This window comes from Penicillium waksmanii (assembly GCF_028829765.1).
Source record: "Penicillium waksmanii strain IBT 27052 chromosome Unknown utg000001l:1.0-4852451.0:1.0-4856178.0, whole genome shotgun sequence".
Taxonomy (NCBI): domain Eukaryota; kingdom Fungi; phylum Ascomycota; class Eurotiomycetes; order Eurotiales; family Aspergillaceae; genus Penicillium; species Penicillium waksmanii.
The window spans coordinates 4,528,103-4,549,819 of NW_026643248.1; the positions used below are offsets into that span (position 1 = coordinate 4,528,103).

General features: G+C 46.9%; 6 protein-coding genes across 6 annotated transcripts; 4 read left to right on the plus strand and 2 right to left on the minus strand.

The window, feature by feature from the left end:
• Nucleotides 1-3,145: 3,145 nt before the first annotated feature.
• N7481_001566 (ribonuclease H family protein) lies at nt 3,146-4,261 on the minus strand (the record flags this gene model as incomplete). The annotated part of the gene is made up of 1 exon (XM_057260785.1): nt 3,146-4,261. The coding sequence occupies one exon, from the start codon at nt 4,259-4,261 to the stop codon at nt 3,146-3,148; it is 1,116 nt and encodes a 371-aa protein (XP_057128617.1).
• Nucleotides 4,262-9,298: 5,037 nt separating this feature from the next.
• Nucleotides 9,299-10,549, plus strand: N7481_001567 (pyridoxal phosphate-dependent decarboxylase family protein; the record flags this gene model as incomplete). The annotated part of the gene is made up of 1 exon (XM_057260786.1): nt 9,299-10,549. One exon carries the CDS (start codon nt 9,299-9,301, stop codon nt 10,547-10,549), a length of 1,251 nt encoding a protein of 416 aa, XP_057128618.1.
• A 3,228-nt stretch (nt 10,550-13,777) lies between these two features.
• On the plus strand, nt 13,778-15,424 carry N7481_001568 (uncharacterized protein; the record flags this gene model as incomplete). The annotated part of the gene is made up of 3 exons (XM_057260787.1): nt 13,778-14,524; nt 14,653-14,804; nt 14,863-15,424. The coding sequence occupies 3 exons, from the start codon at nt 13,778-13,780 to the stop codon at nt 15,422-15,424; spliced, it is 1,461 nt and encodes a 486-aa protein (XP_057128619.1).
• Nucleotides 15,425-15,927: 503 nt separating this feature from the next.
• On the minus strand, nt 15,928-16,194 carry N7481_001569 (uncharacterized protein; the record flags this gene model as incomplete). The annotated part of the gene is made up of 1 exon (XM_057260788.1): nt 15,928-16,194. The coding sequence occupies one exon, from the start codon at nt 16,192-16,194 to the stop codon at nt 15,928-15,930; it is 267 nt and encodes an 88-aa protein (XP_057128620.1).
• A 1,603-nt stretch (nt 16,195-17,797) lies between these two features.
• N7481_001570 (uncharacterized protein) lies at nt 17,798-19,530 on the plus strand (the record flags this gene model as incomplete). Its single annotated transcript, XM_057260789.1, has 3 exons — nt 17,798-18,091; nt 18,147-18,414; nt 18,476-19,530. The coding sequence occupies 3 exons, from the start codon at nt 17,798-17,800 to the stop codon at nt 19,528-19,530; spliced, it is 1,617 nt and encodes a 538-aa protein (XP_057128621.1).
• A 913-nt stretch (nt 19,531-20,443) lies between these two features.
• On the plus strand, nt 20,444-21,706 carry N7481_001571 (uncharacterized protein; the record flags this gene model as incomplete). The annotated part of the gene is made up of 1 exon (XM_057260790.1): nt 20,444-21,706. One exon carries the CDS (start codon nt 20,444-20,446, stop codon nt 21,704-21,706), a length of 1,263 nt encoding a protein of 420 aa, XP_057128622.1.
• Between the last annotated feature and the right edge of the window lie 11 nt (nt 21,707-21,717).

Below are 21,717 nucleotides of genomic sequence, written 5' to 3' on the forward strand. Positions count from 1 at the left end.
CGCATGGGGTTCATTTGGATTCATGCGTCGATAGATCCGAACAACTTCGAGATAGAGCTTGACACTATCGATACGTCATGCGAGCCGATCGATTACATGCTACAACAAATGAGAGAGAGGTCGTGGTTGGTTCAGGCAAAGCTAGCGATGAAGCTCGAGAGGTCCAGCAGGATGAAAGCCGCTATCTCGGTTCAGGTTTTGGGCGTTTCTGTTGTGATATGAGGCTAGCGCAGGCCAGGAACAAAGCCGCAACATCGGAAATAATCCCGGGTTGCCTATACGAAGAATCAAGTTGATTGCAAATCAACTTGGTCTTCTCGTTGTATATATAGCCTCGTGTATCCCCTCAAGAATAATAACTCAAGATAATTCCTCTGAATTACAACAGGTTATGAGCCCGGGAGCAAACTCTCGGGTGCCGTCTCTACTCACTCTGAACCATCTTGTTCATCTGAATTATATATATCTACCCCGCTTTTCCAGTCATCAATATGTCTTCTCTGGTCCATGTCTCTCCCGACCGAGCTGTTACGGCTATCGAGCCTCTGACAGGAAGCGACAATTTCGCGACCTGGAAACGTCTCATGACCTCCTACCTCAAAGCGAGGCAGGTCTGGGATGTCGTATCGGGCGACCTTGAGCGTCCTGACTGCTCATTCAAGTACGCCAAACCTATTACGGCGGACATCCACCCGTTGGTGGAACCGCACCTCAACGGGGCGGTGAGGCAACGCGCGATTGAGGCGCGCCTCGAAGTGGAGGTCCAGGCATTCGAGCGCCATCGTGAATGGTCGCGCCGCGAGGCCGAATGGCACAGGTAAAATACTCTTGAAGCTGCCATAGTGATCGAATCCTACCTTGCCTGCTACCGCTGCGCGTGATATTCTAGTGTGGTCGAGTCGGTTTGTAAGTGGACGGTTTCGATCTATGATAAACCATCAGTGGGTAGCTTATGGGGCTCTTATAACTCACTGACTTCGCAACCTGAGTTTATTATTAAGACCATTCCAGTTCCTTGAATTAAACTCCCAGAGAAGCAGAGACGGGGCTGGTTTGAAACATCCTCCATGTTAGCATGATGTCAAATCATCGAGGAGCTAAACTTACCTGCTGTTTACGGATTTCCATCTCGAGAATAGACAGACTAGGAGCGATACAAAAGGTCAGTTAGATTACAAGTGCATCACAGTTTGGAGTCGGGTCAGTCCATACCGGAGGCAGCTTGCGAAGTCGAGAAGTCCTCGATGTTTTTTGCAGGATGACATATACAGGAATGTTTGAGAACAACCGTTCTGCTGACGAAAGCTCAGGTACTTATAGCATTGGACCCAGACCTTACCTTTGCGCTGATGTCATTATTGCTGCCAATTGTGAGGGTCTCAACACCGCTGGCCCTCAAATTGCAGTTGACTTAACGCTTAACCTTTGATTGAAGCAGTATTCGACTACATCACGGGTTTTTGTGCATTCTGTTGATGATTGAGTATATAAAAAGCCTCCCTCACTTTTGTTCTTGTTTCAACACGCACGGTGATACCGTAGAAAAGTGCCGACGACACGTTTCAACATTCATCGACGTAGGTATACACGCCATCATGATAGGAGGGGCGGCAAGTGGTTATGCCATGTCATTCCGCTCACCGATGATGAGCGCATTATTTCGGTCAAAGAATGTCCTATCCCCGGATGATGCAAACACCAAGTTACGGATGTGCCTTTGGTTACGTGCTAGCCGAACCGCACACACGTTCATTCAGCCTTGATATCTATCATATCGCAGCAGAGTACATTTCCCCTATCCCATTATACACTATAGCAGGCAAATACAAGTTATGGTGCGGCTTGGCCCTGTCATGTACAAACTTTTTATCAAAATTGCAGGGATCCACTTCTTCTGCACAGCTGATACGCGAATGAAAACAATACTTACGGGGGCAGCGTAGTTCTCTAAGCTATCTCAAGACTGATCTAGGCCTAGGATGATTGGACTAAGAGGGAATTAGTAAATAAACCCCTGAAACTGCGAACTGTTTGCTAGGAGGCAGTCGAAAACGGAAAAGGAGATACACATGCATGCTGTGGTTTATCCTCCCTCCATAAAGTTCGTCGGTCGGGAGCTCTGACCACGAATGCTCGATACATGTTATCGCCTGTGCCACCGGCTCTTTTGTAATTTGATCTGATTATATCCATGTGACTATTTGTCTTCTCTTTAAGCTCTGCAAAGTAAGTGCAGCAGATAACTATTATTGGTTTGTTCTAAAAAGCTTTTTCGAATGGTGGATTGATGCGGCGGATTGACACACCAAGGAAGCTGCACAACCTGGCAGAACCCATCCTTTTCGGCCGCTGCTGTCAAGGGAGAACGCATATATCCGCAATAAGATTCATGCTCAATGGGGACAAGAATGGAAGTCAAGCACTAAGGGCTCACACCTACGGAAGATTGACGACACGCTACCGGCGCGGTACACCAGAAAACTCTATGGGAATTTACCCCGGAACCACGCGTATTTGCTGACACAGCTACGCACGGGCCACAATTGGCTATCCAGCTATCGAAAGAAGATTGGCTACAGTGATGATGATCGGTGTGAGTGCGGCGCGCAGGAGACAGTCCGCCACGTTTTGATGGAATGCCCGAGGCTGCGAGAGCCGCGAGCGGAATTGAGAAGACAAGTCGAGGACGCGCTCAACAGTGTATCGAGTCTGCTGGGAGGCTCAAAGGAAGGTGAGAAACGTAAACCAGACACCGTCTCGCGAGCCAAGACAGTACGAGCTGTACTGGACTTCGCCGAGGCGTCACAGAGGTTTCGCAGTCGTGCGTCATAGGGACAGCCTAACAATGGGGACGGCAATGGGCCAAAATAGGCCTTGACGAGGCTCTAAGATTCTGTCAGGAAGTGGATCACTCTACTTGTACATAACCCAAGATATATAGTTGTCGTATCCTGCATATCGTTCGCGAAGTTGATTATAAACCTCATCCACTAGGCTGAGAACGGATTCGTTTTTGGTCTAGTTGGGTAAACCAACTTCAACGGTGATATGCAGGCTACCTCAACTATATATATCCCTGTCCGTACATGTAGATTGTCCCACTTCCTGACAACGAACTTAGAGCCTCGTCACGGCCTGCCGTGGCCTAATTGCCGCTTCCACTGTTAGGCTGCCCTAGTGGCGCGCGACTGCGAAACCGTTGTGACGCCTCGGCGAAGTCCAATACGGCCTGGACCGTCTTCGCCCTCGAGACGGTGTCTGGTTTACCTTGCTCACCTTGTTTTGAGCCTCCCAGCAGGCTCGACACGCTGTTGAACGCGTCCCCCACTTTCTGTCTCATTTCCCTTCGTAGATCCTTCAAGATTGGGCAATCTACCAGGACATGGGTCACGGTTTCTTGCGCGCCGCACACGCACTGATCGTCTTCGCGGAACCGAAAGAGCTTAGCGTAGGTGGATAGCCAGTTATGGCCCGTGCGTAGCTGAGTCAACAAGTATGCCTGGCCCCTGGCCAGGTTTCCGTACAACTTCCTGGTGTATGCCGACGGCAGAGTGTTATCGATCTTCCTCAGATGGCCACCTTTATTGGTTGATCTCCACTCTTGTTCCCACTGGGCGATGATATTACTACGAATGGACGCCTTTTCTCTTGTGAGCAGTGGCCGGAAGGAGTGTGATTTGCCTGGGCTGGCAGCCTCCTTCGCCAATCGATCTGCGGCTTCATTGCCTGGGTTATCACAATGCCCTGGCACCCACTGCAGGCGTAGTGCAATGCCTGCGGCTTGGACCTCAGTGGCGGCGTGGTGGATCGCATGAACAATCCGTTGTCCTGACTTCTTTTTTACGTTCTGAATCGCTTGTAACGCTGATTTGCTGTCGCAGAGGATTGTCGCGGCTGTCTCTCGATCTCCCGCCCCCTCTCGCTGGTGTGCTATTTTGAAGATCATATTGATCGCATAAAAGACGCCAATCAGCTCCGCCACGTGAACTGACCAGCGATCCATCGGTCCCACCTGGACTTGCTGTGATTCGACTACCTCCAAGTTGTTGTCTATTGTTACGGCGGCTGCTCCCAGCTGGCCATCGCGACCGGACGCATCCGAGTAGACGACTATGTCCGATTTTGATCGGATGGCGTCGGCGCGTTGTCTCGCTGCCTCTCGGTCTAAGCCAACCTCGACCTCTGTAAAAGGGTCGAGGCGCCACGGGGGTAGTGGTCGTGGGTCAATTGTTTCCACTTCGATCAATCTCTCAACGCTCATGGTCTTCAGTGCTTCCGCCAAGGGGAAGCGTGCATACGATCCAGTGATGTTTCTACGTCGTTGGGCTCGCGTGAGTGTGTGCCAGATCGGATGGTCACGTGGTAGTGTGTGAAGACTGGCGATGGTGCGCTGGGCTCGGTGTCGAAGTCTGATTCGAAGACAGATGAAATATTATTGTACGAAAAGGTGGGGGGTAGTGTCTCTATATAAATATTTTTACAGGGTATCACTTCTGGGACGCTATTACGAATCACTAAAGTGATCTGCGGTCCTCTTTACCGGTTCTGTGCCAGTTCCATTCACGGAGTATCCAACCTGCACGCAGGAGAGCCTACTCGTTTAACCTGAGCAGAGTGCGGATCATGGAGAAGCGTCTTATTACCTACACCTTTCGCTTGAGCACCAATACTGTTGAGGTAGGCTCGGGTTCTTTAGGGTCAACAATCACAATGCACCACCTAACATACCACATTGCATGTGAAGAGCAAGAAATTTTCTCTAAGATCACAGATTTATTTGTACTGAAAATATCACTCTGGAAAACGAACCGTGTATGCCAAAGTAGCTTCGATTTAGCAACGAGGAGAAAAGACTCATGCCCATGCTTTTATTACCAGTGGTAACTCCCCTCGACATTTTGTATTTAATTTCAGAGCTCAAGTTTCTCTCTGAAAATAATTAAAAACTCAATCATACTTTTTGATTATCTATTTATTTTAATTTTTGAATAGATGCAGTAGGAAGTATGTAAGCCCTATCATAGTTCATGATTTAATGGAACACGAGGCTTGAGCTGAAAGAACAGAAGAGAAAAGAAAAAAATTAAGAAGAAAGGAAAAAAGAACGAAATTGAGATTTTAGATTTGCACATCCATTCTAAATGAGCTGGGTTGGTAGCCGATCTATTGAAGCAGTGCATGAATAGTACAGGTCCACTACGGGATACGGAGATATATATGTCTGTGACAAATCAAAATTTCCAACCGAGATGCAGGAATCATGTCGATCAATTGATGTGTTGAGCAACCTGGCTCTTCAGCTCGTGCAGGATTAGTTGTGTGTGCCCTGTTCCATAAAAAGCATAATCCCAATGGCCTGTATCTAACTGGCTCCCATGATTGAGAAAAGCAATCGGCAAGTGAGTCATAACTAGAGTACAGATTAAACTTGTTCGTGCTTTTATTTCCTTCATTCATTCTAATATTATCCACTACCCAGGCAGATCTGAGTACAAGGCACACATAAGGCGAATCCGACCTCAGTGCTAGGCATTCCCGCGGCGCTAAATGAAGAAGCCCGCACACCAAGGGCTGGAGAGCTCAGCTAAGCCATCGTACAGAGTATCCACTTACCATCGAACCCTTATATCAAACTAAGTGGTCTAATCTCATTAGCGGCTAATTAGATCACAACCGGCCCGCGTATTTTTTGTACAAAAATTACGCACCTCCTAACGGAGGGTCCGCCGCCCACGTAACGTACAACAAGGTTTTGCTCCAAAGATAGAATTTCTTAGATTCCTAAACCACACCAACAACCATGCCTAAAATCAATAAAGTATAGAGGATCGTTTTAACTATTTTGGCACTCTCACTCTCACTGTCACTCTCTTAGAGTGATAATGCGAAAACTGTGCAAAAATACGCGGTTCGAGAAAGACCAACTACGCCGGCGCTAGAAAAGTAGAAAATCGCCTCTTAACGATAATATGAGAACAGGAAACTTAGCTCTATATTTTAGTCTATTTAAAGATTGAATCCTCTATCCATTTTCATGTCCTTACGGGAAGTCACTTGGCGTGACCCAATACCCCTGGACATCCCAGGTGTTCATGATCTACTTTGGAATGAAAACCATACGTGGTCTCGGGCACACCATCACAGGGTATACTGAAGGTACCGGTGGCTGGACTACCCGATAAGCGAAAGAGCTCCATGAGTACAAAGAGCGAAGCACCCTTTATAGAACGTGGTGGAAGATCCGAGAAACCCAGGCATTCCGCTCTGGCACAATGGGAGCACAGGTGGTTCCCAATGGGAGCTGCAGAGACTGCAGCATGGGGTGAACATAGGCTCTGTCTCGGCCTTACAAAGTTTTCCAGGAAACTAAATTCTCCATTGCAGAAAAGGGCGAAAAACCATTCGTATGGGGCTACCCCGTATGGTCTGAGTGTATTTCGTAAATGAGCTGATCTTCAGGGGGGCCCCACCACAACTTCGCTGTTTTATGGCCGTTGTGGTAGGTATTTCCCTGAGTCTAAGGCATGCCCAACTTACTCAGATGGGGATTAAAGGTACAACTACGGAGTACTCCGTGCCGAATGCTCTAAGAATGTTGTGGCTGGCTGACTGACGGGAAAGCAAAGTTTGTCCATAGATTTGGTGTCGATCATAATTTCTTGTTGGATCCCCTGTACTGATATTATTGTCCTGTCACCCGGGTACGCACTACTCATGCATTAGGGTTAGGCCTGTATCTAGTTCACTGGGTCGTGACCCACATAAATACACAACATTTTCAGCCTTTGTCAGGATTTCCAGCACATCCAAGCACTTCCTTCTTCTCTTTGCATTTGTGGCTGTTTTCTCGGTATTCAACAAGCCTATTGAATGCCTTGTCTCGGTATTGGCATTTGACTACCTTCCTAGTAGGGATAGCCGACACTTTCTGCCTATCCACAGATGATGCCCGGGATGGCTATAGCCGTGTCTACGGTAGCCGTTTCAAAGTCCTCAGCTTACCACTATGAGACTATAGAAGACATCGGAGTCTTATAATCCACAAACATTGGGACGTGAGGAGCCCTCAGGGTCATCTAACTGTTATTCTCTCATATCGCGACAATAGCTTGGGTCAACGGTTGAGCGAAGATTCGGTCTAAAATTGCCCGAAGTGGATGTTGCCCAGGCTCCCTGCGCTTTGTGCACTGAAATGCATCCTTGACAATGAAAGCATCATCCAAAAAGATAATAAACTCATCTCTCCCGATTCGAGCCACCAAATTTTGTTCCCGACAAGCGGCTTTCATTCTTCTCCCTGTCTCTCGTAACAACTCATCTCTGATGAGATGGCCATATGTGTCGTTGATAGTTTCGAAGGAATTGAGATCAATCATACCAATGGCAAAGGGCTTCTGACCAACACGAGTTGACTATCCTTTTTCCCAGGTGATCGAGTAGAAAAGCACGATTTGGAAGACCGGTGAGTGAATCATGCCAGGCTTGCTACTTAAGGTCCAAGGATGGTGTGGATTTGCGGGGTAATCTCAAATGAGAAGGAGATATAGATACTTGCGTCAGATACATTGGCAGGAATTATCGTGCAATCTATCCAATAATTTGCACCTTCTCTTGTTTGATCGCATATTTGACCCCGCCATCTTGGCCCCTGAAGAACTTTGGCCCATATCTCATGGTAGAAAGGCGCAGGATGATATTGAGACTTGACTAGACGGAGATTTTGACCAATTGCTTCATGTCTGGAGTATCCTGAAGTCATACAAAACCTATCATCGACGTTGATAATGGGTCCTTCGGTGTCTGTTTCGGAGTAGATGGTAGCAGTGTCAATGGCTACCTTATAGAGGCCTTTTATTAGGTCGGTAGGATAAAGGTTCTCAAGCTACGGCGGTGACGTGATTGTTGATGTAAGCGTTGGTTGGTGAGCGTTGGTGAGAGTTGGTGAGAATTGTGATGAGATGTGTCGAATACCCCGGTCACTGAGATAATCACGGAGGCCGAGATCAAGTGTACACATATATACCTGTCAACCAGCCTACTTGTATCTAATACATACTTTCTAATACATACTTCAAAACACAATCAACCCCCCTCAATAACTAATATGAAAACCGAAGCATCACTTACCAATTAACAACCATCATCACCATCACCCTCAACCATCACCCTCAATAACATGAACACTGAAGCATCACTTATAAATCAACATTTCCATAACCCCACGAGCGGGTTTGTGAATGTAAAACCCGCGACGGGGTTACAGTACCCGTGGGCGTGTAGGAAAAATGAAAGCCCGCCCCGAACCCGCGTTTGGCGAGGTCTAGTAACTTAGATGCCACCCAAGCTTCACCTGTGCTAGCACTCACACCCCAGAAAGACGCTCTCAACAACCAAAGAAAACTTCATATTCTAAGTAACTAGCAAATCACACAAAGTTATAATTTTCGGTTTTAAGTTTTGTTTCTCTGAGTGCTCTTTCTCCTTTGTCAGTTATTGTCTATAGGGAACTTTGATCATGTCACACAATTTGATATTCCTTTTCATCTACTTTCCCCACCTACCCAATTCGCCGTTCCAGGGGCGAGGTGCGCGACGCGCATGTCTTCAAGTAGGTTCAGGTCTAACCATAACGCATGAGTAGTGCGTATCAGGGTGACAGCGCAATACCATCAGCCAACACGGACTCGAATACAGTTCTTTCTAGTGTCGAGACCTTACTTGACTTGCCTAATGGTTTCGGATATCAAGGTTCGATTATAAATGTGAGTTGTATTGGTTCCCCCGTCTCTCATTAAGTCCTTACCTCATTATGTCCTTGCTTCGTTACGTCCTTGCTTCGTTGCGTCCCTGCTTCGTTACGTCCTTGCTTCGTTACGTCCTAGCTTCTTTATGCATGTTGTTAAAGTTTGACTACTTGGCCAAGGGGCAAGGAACCGAAAGCAAGTGCTGAACCCATGTTGATACACTGAGTCAACATCAGGGAAAGCGTTTAAATCAGATGAGCATCTTTTTCTCTTCGTTTGTCCCGAAACAGCAGCTTAAACGTTACAAGGACTTATCACAGGCAATCACTGGTGTGCAGCTTGGAGCTTTCTTCTTCAGTTGTTCTCTAGTTATGGAGTCATCGGCATGGGATTACATTTTCTCCTGTTTCTCGCGTTTTTTGGGGAAATCGTGCAACCACTTCTCCTCAAAATGCAACCTGATTCTTCAACCAAGCGCAGAGCAGGAATCATGGCTTGTGAGTAGGGGATCTGTGACTGATGGCTCGAGACCTTTCAAGGATGTGCTGAGCGACATGGAAGAAATATTCTCCTACGGGTTCCGGGTCGGACATCCTCGCTTTTTCTCCGTTATTCCATCACCTTCCTGTCCTGAGTCTTGGATAGGCGAGACCATCACTTCTGCCTTTAATCCCTTTTCAGGGAGCCAAAAGGCCGGAACTGGTGTCTGTGCCATCGAGAAATCATTCATTGCCTGGATTTGTGAACAAATCGGTCTCCCTTCATCAGCTGGGGGACACTTCGTGTCAGGAGCCTCCGTGGCTAACCTAACTGCCCTGATAGTTGCTCGGGATCAAATGCTGGGGGAGAAAATGTGGCGGCGTGAAAGGGCTGTCGGATACATATCAGATCAAACGCATTTCTGTGTGCGCAAAGCTCTTGGGATTATCGGATTCTCTGACCGAAATATCAGAGTGATAGAATCCAACTCCCAATATCGCATGGATGCCACTCAGCTCTCAAGGATGATCGACCAGGACTTGAAAAGCGGAAATATTCCTTTCGTCATCGTTGGCACGTGCGGAACAACAAACACGGGTAGCATTGACCCTTTGGAAGAGCTCGCTGAGATCGCCGACAAGCACAACATATGGCTGCATATAGACGCCGCATATGGGGGCTCAGTGGCTTTTTCAAAAACGTACAAGGGCTTGGTGGCCGGTCTTCGGCATGCAAACAGTATTTCCTGGGATGCACACAAGTGGCTGTTCCAGGTACATGGGTGCGGTGCGGTGCTATTTCGAGAAAGAACGCACCCACTAAAGAGCTTCGCCTCATCAGCAGACGTTCTAGCATCAATCGAAGATGCGGAAAATCTCCTTGACCCATGGAACTACGGCATTGAGCTAACACGGCCAGCCCGTCATATGCCACTTTGGTTCTCGCTGCAGAGTCTGGGTATGGATAAAGTTGATGCGATGATCTCAAGAGGATTTTATCTCGCAAAACTTGTGGAAACAGAGTTAAGAAAGCTACCACATTGGAAGATCATATCTCCGGCAGACATGGGGATAATCACCTTTCGATATGTTCCTAAGGAAAAATTCACGCCTGGGCCAGATCTACTGAGCTCCCTGATTTCTAAAAGGCTAGAAGCCGAAGATATTGCAATCATTTTGACTACCCGTCTCAAAGGGATGGTATGCCTACGGATGTGTACCATCAACCCGCGGACCCAGGATTGTGAAATTCGACAAGTAGTAAAAGCTCTCGATCAGGTTGCAAAAGGTTTTGAACACGAGCAGTCAACTGGGAACACGACGTGATGCCGCTCTAAGGGCATGAGGCCACGGGGAGCTCCGGACTTTTATTGGAAGATCGATATAGTTGGACCGCGGCCAAGTTCCGATCCATCTGCGCTACGCCAACCTGTTTCAAGTTTATAAGTTTATTTTTCCACATTACATTCAATATGAGAGCATTTGCACAAGAAAAAGAAAAAGAAAGAGGCGACTAGCGCCAGCAGTGGAAATGTCGGATCAGAAATGTACGTCCAATCAGGTCCATGGGTAGTTGTCTGAATTGTTATGCCTGTACCCATACAAACTTGTATGGGTGTGAACATGACTAATCTCGGCTAGTCTATAAACAGCAAACTAATACACATCCTTACAATACTTAATCTCCACCGATACTGACAGGAAACCTTTACCATATGACTCGAAGTAAAAACGTAATATATACGGAATGCATTATATGTTCGTGTTTCACAGCCTGACTCGGAAGCTTTCCGTAGATGCATCTTCGCAAGTATGGTACCAGAAGCACTACCTGCATAGAACAGATCATAGCTGAAACCGAATAGAACGTATCAGACTTCTGGTCTCTATAAAATAGCCACGACATCAGTGCCAAAAAGTTGAGAGAGGCCGACCGTGCTATCCTTTGTCCCATATCACCCCTCCCAAACAGCTTTAAGCTTTGGACGAAACATATCCAGTTCGTGAAGAGGAAGAAAAGCTTCTCGATGGCAAATCAGGCGAGTTTCTACATTTCGCTCAAAACCACAATGAAGCTTACACTCAGAAGACTTTCGAGGAGGGGTAACTGTACAGAGCACGAAGGGTATGGGGCCCTTTCGGGATGACAAGAATGTACCCAAAACAATAGAGTCCAACCAGTTTTGGGATACGTCATCTACGTGTGGTATCAAGTTGATGGAAAGCTATTTCCTGCCGACGAACCCCAACCCCATGAGTACGATTTTTGGGTCAGAGAGTGATCCTATGCTTGTCTACAGGGCTCCTCGGGGCATGAGAAAGAAGTATGGCTTTTTTGAAGTACACTGTAATGAGCCGAGTAGCTCCATAGCACTAGTGTACAACACTCGGACTCATGTTTGCAATATCGAGCAGTTCCAGAAAGATTTCCATGGGGGCTGATTTGAATTTTCACCCAGTAAAATAGCAGGGCCTATTGGTGTTTACCATCCATTTTTGTATCGAGAGATGAACGGACGATGAATCAATGATGAATCTGACCATATTATCTTAGATCTGACCTATTAAGACCGAAGCCACTTCGGATGGTAGAGTTCTTTGCCTTTTAGTTTTGATTTGGAAATTTTGACATCGACATTGGCATAACTAGGGCCATTAGGCTTGGATTTCCCTGCGATCAAGAGATGCAACAGATGACATTGGAGACTTGCTTTCATGCATCAAACACTCTTTATTTACCAAGGCCCCACTTCAATCGCATTAGTCCGCATTAGGATATATATCCACCGGCCTTACATTTCTCTAAATATCTTCGATGAGTCACCGTAAATTTCAATAACTAGTTAATCTCAACCCTTGACAATTGCATGTCTCGTAGGAGCCACAGTTGTATCCTAAACTCGACACTTATGCTAAGAATCGGGGGATAGGTACATTTGGATTACAACTGCTAATCTTCCACTAACCATCCCCATTGCGCATTTATAGTGGTGATTGCGAAGCAGGGTAGATGCATGTAATCAAGATGTTTGGATGATTCTCGGATGAGTAGAAATGGTACCCGAGAATTTGCTCCCGGGCTCATAACCTGATGTGAATCAAACGAAGATCGACATTTTTGTACCAGAGGGAACAACTGAGGCTATATATTCAACGAGAAGATAAATTTGATTGAAAATCTACTTGGTTCTTCGTATAGACAATGCGGGAATTAATGTTGATGGTGCGGCTTGGTTCTTGATCTGCACCAGCCTCATATCACCACACTTTGAAACTAACTAGTGTGAGGCCTGGACTTTATGACGGGCATTGGTAATAGCGAGTGCGACTGGATGCGGAGCGCTCTCTCCGGCAAGGGAATAGCTCTCCGTCGAGACGATCTCCTGACTAGGCTAGAGGCGCGCACGATTGTTGCTGATTTCATATTCAAGACCGGTCTTCTGGGCCAATTTCAGATAGTCGATCATACGACTCTAGGCGAGGAAGGGGACGACAAAGGAGCGGAGATAATGACCCCTTAGACAGTGAGACGGAAGAAGAAGGATGGCTCCCATTAGTAGTGCAGTGCCAGGCCTGCTGTACTCCCTTGATCCAAACGAGCGCGCAAGCGGCAGCCGACAAAACTGGACGGTTGGAACGAAGAGGGCGTGGGAATGATGTGTTGAAGCGGGGCCCAGACAAGTCCAACCTGCAACCAGGGGTAAATGATGTTCGTTGATTTTGGCTTGTGTTTATAATGTTTGCGTCCGCGCATTTCTTTTGTACGGTTTACATTTTTTTTTAATTCGAGGTCGATTGATCAGCAACTTGCAAAGCGAGTCCCCTGATGGTCGCCCAGTGGGCTGGCGACCAGCTTCCGGCTGTCGGCAGCCTGACAGCACTCCCGCATAGCAGCATATATATAGAGCGAGCTACATCGGGGAAATGAGCTCATCATTGTTGTGATATGAGGCTGGTGCAGATCAGGAACCAAGCCGAACCATCGGAATTAATCCCGAAGTATGTATACGAAAAACCAAGTTGATTGGAAATCAACTTGATCTTCTCGCTGTATATATAGCCTCATGTTTCCCACTAGAATGATAAGACAAGTCATACCTCTGAACTACAACAATCATCATCACCACGGACCGTGCCTTACCACTGCTTCCCAGTAGGCCGACTCAATTCTTAATATGTCTGTGCCCTCCATACGCTTTTGAACAGATTAGAATTATACTACATGCGGCTATCCGTAAGTTCGCTTGTCACGGCTCACAATGGGTCTAGTTGATCTGATTCACCAATGATTCGCGCTTATGTAACCAATAATCTTTGGACATCTTTGCGTCCGAAAAAAATGCAAATCACAAGGGATATGAAGGTGGAACTCAAAGGAATGCAACGGTGCACGTCGCTATCCCTTACTGATTTACGGGTTGACGGGTAATCAAGGAAGGCTTAGCTTGCCCAATAACTGCTACTGCGTATATATCATATCATCTTCTCTGCTTCGGCCGGAGAAGATTGATCTTTGTTCTACCGTTGGAACATATTCCCTCAATCTAACACAAGATGCCCGCAAATCACCGATCCGATGTTCGACTTGAAACGGGGCCATTGAAAGGCTCACAACTTGAATCTGAACTCTTGGTGAGCCAGGAACAAATCATGCCTGAAACAGTGTCAAATGACGCAGCGACAGAGGATGAAAGATACTGCATGAGAGGCCATAACGAGAAAATCTTCGTTGTTTCGCTTACTAGCCTGGGAATGATTCTGTGCATGATAGCGACAAACATCATTCTCCCAGTCATCCCGGTCATCGCAACTGAATATCATCTGTCTCCTACCCTGATAAGTCTGACCATCACCGTGTACATGTTGATGCAGGGGATTTCACCAGCCTTGATGTCTGCGATTTCTGACCTGCAAGGAAGACGGCTAGCCTGGATTCTCTCATTATTTTTATACTTTGTCTCCAATATTGGGCTTGCACTTCAAGACAGTTACATTGCCCTAATGGTCCTACGATCCCTTCAAAGCATTGGAAGTAGCTGTGGAATTCCATTTGGGTTCGCGGTTGTTGCCGACATCGCGTCACCAGCAGAAAGAGGGAGATACCTCGGCCCAATGCAAGGTTGTGTCTTGGCAGCTTTTGCATTTGGCCCCGTGATTGGTGGACTTTTATGGGAGCATTCAGGTTGGAGAAGCATATTCTGGTTCCTTGCCATCGCTTCTGGCAGCTTCCTGGTGGTTTATACCCTCGTGGTACCAGAAACTGCCCGGAAGGTGGTCGGAAATGGTCTGGTGGACCCAGGGGTATGGTGGAGGAGGCCGTTGCTTCAGGTATTCCTGAACGGCGGGCGCAGTCTCCCCCAACAATACATACAAGACCAACATCGCCGGGAGCTATCTCAACAGCAAAAGAACGTTTCAAAAATCTTCAGATCGTTCACGATTCTGAAGGAAAAGACGCACTCATTCTTATCTTGTACACCAGCTTGCTCTATTTCGGCATTTCAGCATTATGGGCGACCACAGCAAATCATTTTGGTACAACATACGGCCTCAATACTTTATACGTTGGGCTCTGTTTTCTGTGAGTCATGTTCCCAGTCCTGAGCAGTCCATATTGTCTAAACTCAATTTTATTCTAGTCCTTACGGGATAGCCGGGGGCATCGGTTCGATAGTTAGTGGAAAGTTAATCGATGTCAACTACCGCCGGCTTTCCAGATCTCGAGCCAATTACCGAGAAGAGACTGCAGTGAAGCCAAAAGAGATACAAGACACAGGTTTCCCATTTGAGGTTGCAAGACTTCAAATTGCCGCACCATTTATGCTACTTGTTGCGTTTGCCTTCGTTGCATATGGCTGGGCCATGCAGAAACGATTGCCATTGGCTATCTCACTTTTCTTCCAGGCCCTCATTGGCCTCTGTGCTAATTCGTTGCTCGGGGTCATCTATGTCCTTCTGGTGGATCTGTTCCCTGAACAAGCCGCTGCAACTTCTGGGGCGGCAGATCTAGTGAGGTGCTGGCTAGGTGCTCTCTCTGCGGCAGTCGTTGACAAAATGCTGTCCATTATGGGCTGGGGTTGGTGTTTTACCCTGATAGCTTTGTTCATGATCGGTTCATTGCCATTGGTCGGTCTTGTATACTTATATGGGCCTTTTTGGAGAGGAAGGAGAAACCGAAGCCTCGAACATGATATTAGGTAATATCAATCCGGAATAGCCAAACCACGGCTTTTTTCAACAAATAGTAACATAAATGAGCTCTGATATATTATACGAAGAGGCAAATAGGCCGATAGACCGGTGGCCTAAAATGCTCATAAGTCGGAAAAGGCTATAAAGCTATTAGAATTGTGCTGGGTACCGGGGACTTGCAGTTAGTTGAAGTATTTATATAGGAAGCACTGATAACACTTGTGTTTTGAGGTGAACAAAATTAATGCAGTTCTGTCTCTCCATGATAACTATAGTGGTCGCATAGTAACTACAGCTTCAATAGTTTTCTGCTGAGCGACATAAATACCATCGCTACGCCCTGTTATTTGAAAGATGGTGATAGATTGTGTCAGTCTAGGGTGATATGATGGGAGTGGCCTAAGTACGGCAGTGATAAGGAGACGTCCCCACATTTTTGTCTCCTCATTCTCAATTTGGCAAACACCCGCAGTTTAGCATGATGTAATGCCATTGATAATTGTTGCCAGGTCCTAAAACCCAAGTCCACCGAATACAGCAGAAATAAACAGGTCACGCTGGACATTTTCATGGTGAAAGACAGTTTCATGGTGAAAGCTACTTTGTGCCTGATCACATTCCTGTTGCCCAGTTTGCATGATGCGGTCCATGACAGATTGATCGTCTGCCCAGCAAAGATTACCCACATGCGAGAAAGAGCAGTCGAGACCCTTGTGGCCAATGGCAAGTTTGCGCCAATACTCTGACGCGCCTTTGTCTGACAGTCCACCACAGGTCATCTTCAATCCTTGCGGCAGTGCGTGGACTGCCACTTTGAAGACGATTTCTTCATTTCCAGACCCGTATTTTGTCAAGTCCACGCTAGGAATCGACCGAACACAGCCCAGTTGTTGTGCTATATTCCACAGGTTGATTCATATTTTCGATGATGCAGATATTTTCTTCTGTATTCACAGGACTTCCACAAGTTTCTAATGCACGTCTGGAAGTACCGCGCTACCTGGGTATGTGTCAGAGTCGCGCCTATTTTGAACGCATAGTTCGGAGGTACACTATTTCTGCTCATCGTTGTTGCAAGGCCTTTTGCAATGGTGCACAAGCGGATGGCCTGTGACTTTGTGGGTAGACACTTGGCAACCGGCGGGGCACCAGGTAGGATTTCCATACCAGCTGATACACTCTAAATCGTTTAGGCATCTTTTGTCGCGGTAGCGGTGGTAAGGATCAAACCAAGGATCGTTACAAAGATCGAAAGGAGAGGTTCCATTGTTTCCGCTCTTAGATTGACAGAAAATCCAGTAGGAATAGATGAGGGGACTATTTGAACTTTTTCTTCGCGATGATTAGCCAATCAAAAGTGAAAATGCAAAAGAATAGCCGGCGTACGGAAGCGACGTAAACACAACCCTGACAAGATCTGGTGTTTGAAAGCTATGTCAAGTGTGAGATTGGTAGGATTCTTTTTCCGGAATGCACTCCGCGATCTGCGTTGACCCCTTGTGAGCCCCGCTTCAGCCAGCCACCAACTGGATCTGCGATAATTGAATAAACAGTCTTTTTTCTTTACGGAATATCGAATATTACGTAGCCATACCTTGAGCACCCCACTTAGCGCATACCGTCCCGCGCGGCTGGGTGCACACCCTTGAGGTCGCATCGCCTACCGCTTCTCGACCATATGATATCAGATCTCCCTTCATCGTTCGACTTCTTGAAAGAGAGCAAGGACCCGCAAGAAAGTGTAATTGCATGATTCTCTACTAGCTTATGTAAGGAAACGAAATCAGGAGATTGGTTGGCTATGGCTCTTTCAGTCGTCTTAGTGAAAAATTCAATTCATTGGTGAAATGGAGGCACTTTTACTTTTCCCCTCATCTGATATAAAAGATTCTCCAACTACGTCCAAATCATGTATCATAAACTTCTTAGCCACTTTTGGTTTTGAAGGGCGGCATGCTTCGAAGATCTTAAGCCACATGATGCGGGACTAACTCTGAAAAGTGTGGCGCCCTGGTAGGCTACGGAATGTTTTCTTAGCTAAAGTACCGTAATCTGAAAGATGACCCTTTCCCCTGTTTTATTCCTCCTTTCATTTGTTGAAACCCCTATATATAGTGAATGCCGAAGCAGTAGAGGTCATCCAGGATAATTTCGTGACTACAAAGCCCTATAACACAAAGCAGAAGACCATTTACCTAATTGTGGTATCGACTTTGATCGTGATAAAAAGGAGTACGGTAACATTGAGAGTGCGGATATGCAAGGGAATTTGACTCGTAGTATTAAATACACACGAGACCCCATTCGGCATGCGAACATAAATAGATCCATCCAACTCACTCTGAACTCCAGAAGTCCTGTGCCGGCTGCGAGATTACAATAATGGAATGTCCAAAATTCGAGCCACGTCTGTTGACCCATGTTCTTGAACAAGAGGCTGCTAAAAGCCCGGATCGTCTGTTCTGTATACATCCGTTGTCTCTCAAACGACTGAGTGAAGGGTGGCGTCGAATAACTATTGGTGACTTGAACAATGCGGTAAACAACTTTGCATGGTGGATAGAACGGAGCGTGGCTCCGAAGAATCGCTCTCGCTCGACGCGGCTGATTTACATCGGGCCAAATGACATCCGTTACGCCATATTCGTACTTGCATGCTGGAAGTTAGATCATTGCGTAAGTACGACAGTCATTCGCGTCTGGTATTCATCGCACTGATATTTTAGTAAAGGCTATGCTCCTAGCGCCTAGCACCTCGAAATCTGTTACTGAATACCTCCTGAAATCAGGGGATTGCTCGAATCTTTTGTTCTCGTCCGAGTACCACCAGAAAATACAGGAAATTCGCGAGGGATTCAAGCTACTCCAGGTCTGGGAGGTAATGGAACTGTGGAGCTTGTTTGATAAGCCCGCGGTCGCATTTCCCACTGGGTACCGCGAGTACCACCTCGCTAAAGAGCGGGAGCCCGCCATTGTACTTCACAGCTCTGGAACTACTGGTAAGAGATAGTTCTGAATTATCTTCGAAAAGACACTAATGCCCCACTCCCCTATGGATAGGCTTGCCCAAAGAGATTGTTTTCCCACACGGATACTTCACCGCGGTGGACTTCTACAGGCACATTCTTGTCCCCACTGGAAGGGTTAGTACCCTTCCTTGGCCGATCGACCCAAAGGTTCCACTCTTTTTGAAGACCAACCTTTTCCACGGGACGGGACTTGTCGTTTGGGCGGCAGCAATTTTCAATGGTACCCATTTTGTCCTCGGTCCAGACGCACCTTTGACGGGTGCAGTACTGAAAGGAATTTTATCCGACACAGGGGCAACGATGGGATTATTTATCTCGGATACGTTAGCAAGCTTAGGCTCCTGCCCAGAGGGAATCGAGGCTCTATCTGGGCTTACGTATACTGCCTTTGTTGGAATGCCTTTGTCGGCTAACATTGGACACATTTTGTCTCGTGTGACACGTTTGTACTCTTGTTTCGGGCTCACTGAAACATGTTGTATCTCGGCTCTACAGCCAAAGGAACCAGCAGACTGGGAATATTTTGAATGGAACCCTAATCATCCAATAGAGATGCGGAAACATGGGGAGTACCACCAACTCGTTATACCTCGTCCTCTGGGTCGTTATACACATTGTGTCTTCCACGTTCTTCCTTCCATATCTGAGTTCTGTACAGGAGACCTATTCCTGAGACACCCCAAAGACGAAATGCTCTGGAAGCATGTTGGTCGAGAAGATGATATGACTAAGCTACAAAACCGTGTCCTTCTCTATCCAGGTCCCATAGAACTGGCTTTGGAGGGCCACAGGTTTGTTCACAAAACTATCATAACGACCAATAAGGCTCTGAGGGCTGTTCTCATTGTGGAGCCCAATTGGGAACAAGTGGGGCATGTCCGATTGCCCGAAGGGCTCGTTGAAAGCATTTGGCCACTGGTTCAGAAGATCAATAATGATCTTCCTTGTGAGGCTGAAATTTCGAGAGGTCATATCCTTGTTGCAACAAAAGACCATCCCTTTCAAACAACAGCGAAAGGAACCGTGAAACGTCGATTGGTGGTGCAAAGCTATTGGGAGAAAATAGAGAGTCTTCCTTGGGATTAATCCCGCTGTGTCTTGAGTATTTGGCCACCCCTTTGTTGTTCGCATTCCAAATACCAATGTTTACTACATTTATACCATCGTAGTCGAATATGAACCTGACCATATGCAAGCAATTTGCCAAGATAGGTGCGCGTAAAGAACGAACCAGTCGTCCTCTTAAGGCTACATAAGAGGCAAGATGGCAACTCAAATCCCTAGCTGAGCGGTAACGAACTGACCAATAATTGAAATACCTAAATTCAGTTGCAATTGAAAGATCCCTTCTTTCCTATGTAAAAGGTTCTTGAATAGGTGCGGGAAATGCATTGATCTCTAGTGAGTGGCCAAGGTTGTATTGGTCCTCCCTGTAGGAACGTAGTCCAATCCTATAATGACCGACCGTCCAGTGCGGTTGTATTTTCGCTGTTCATTTCAAGCCCCCGCTTCCATGGCGGTTCAGAACCTCCGAATGTCCGATGCTGATGCAGGCCTCGAACAATGATGCTTCCAGCAGCTCATCTATCGAACCGCCACTGCGCACCCAAAGGTCTTGAATGGCGGAAGTGATGAAGACGATATTGAAGATCATAACAGAAAGAAACTCAGACGGGATCCGCCATCGGATCGCTTAGAATCAATTGGCCCAGAGGACTCCACTAGTCAGCTACATCTCAAGCTACCTACTCCTTCGGGGTATGCTCCACCAGGGGGCTCTAGAAGCCTTACGGACGCCATACGGTCATACAAATTGCACAGCAAATCCCGCATTAAGCCGCTGAATCAATGGATTTGGATTCAATTTCGAGTCATTCCTCTTCCGGGCAAGCAATGTCAATCCAGGTGAAGCCGGCAGCTGCTCGAGGATCGAGAGATTCAATGTATTCATTGTGGCTGGAAAACCACAGATTCGGCGAGGGCAACATCGACAGGCAACATGGAGATTCACCTAGCCAAGCACAATAATTTTGAGAATTCCGATTCAGAGGACCCGTGTGAGGGCTCCAGCGAGACGAAACAGCTCTCAATTGCTTCGATATTCCAGTCCCGAGCCGAGCATGATATCAGAGCTTTACTAGAACAGAACATACTTCGATGGGTTGTGTCAGATGATGTAGTATTTACGGCAATCGAGTCACCTATGTTCCAACAGATATTCAAGGACTTACCGGATGCTCCTCTTCCCTTCTTTTCTCGGACGGTTGTTTGCTGTATCGATGCGGATTTTGATCGTTGTCGGATCCAGTTGATCGATGAGCTAGCACGAACATGCTCCACAATTGCGCTTTCCTTGGATGTCTGGACAAGCAAGAACCAGAAAGCCATTTTGGGAGTTATCGGCCACTGTGTTTCCACTGGCTTTAAACATCAAGAACGAGTCCTAGAGTTCAGTGAGCTTGCTGGATCCCACAGTAGGGAAAACATGGCGGAACCTCTACAGAAGATGCTTATCGAGCCTCACTTTGAGGACAAGCTGCTTACAATCACAGCTGATAATGCATCAAATAACGAAACGCTAGCATCTGAGTTGTATTTGAACCCATTGGAAGACTGCAACTCGGAGAATTACATGGTGCCTGGTAAAGGACGTCTCCGATTCCAAGGTATTGACAGCTACATCCGGTGCCTTGCACGTGTCCTTAACCTCATGGTCCGCGACATCCTCTCGGGGATGAAATGCGGAGATCACAAACCTGCTATTGAAGCCTGTGATCTCTTGCAGGGAAATAAGAAAATCAGACGGCAGTCCGCGTTAGCCCGGATTCGGATCATGGCTCGCTGGATCTTGAGGACACCTCAACGACGACAGCAATGGAAAGTGACTTGCCAAGCAAATGGCTTGAATGACAAGTTCATCGAGTATGATGTGGAAACCCGCTGGAACTCCACATACCGGATGATCAAGGGAGCCTTGCAAGCCAAAACACAGATCCGGAAGTGGATAGAGCATCAGACCCAGTTCCCTTCCTTTTCGGCTGACGACTGGTTGCAGCTACAACAGCTGGAAATGACCCTCTCCAAGTTCGATGAGTTCACTCAACTGGTTTCCCGGCGACAAACCCAGATCAGCCTAGCTATTCACATCTATTCCGAACTGAACGATATGCTTGAAGATGCAGCTTCTGCACAAGGCGGCTTTTCGGGGCTTAGCTCTGTCATTACGTCTGCCGTCTCCGCGGGGATGAAGGAATACAAATAATATTATAATCT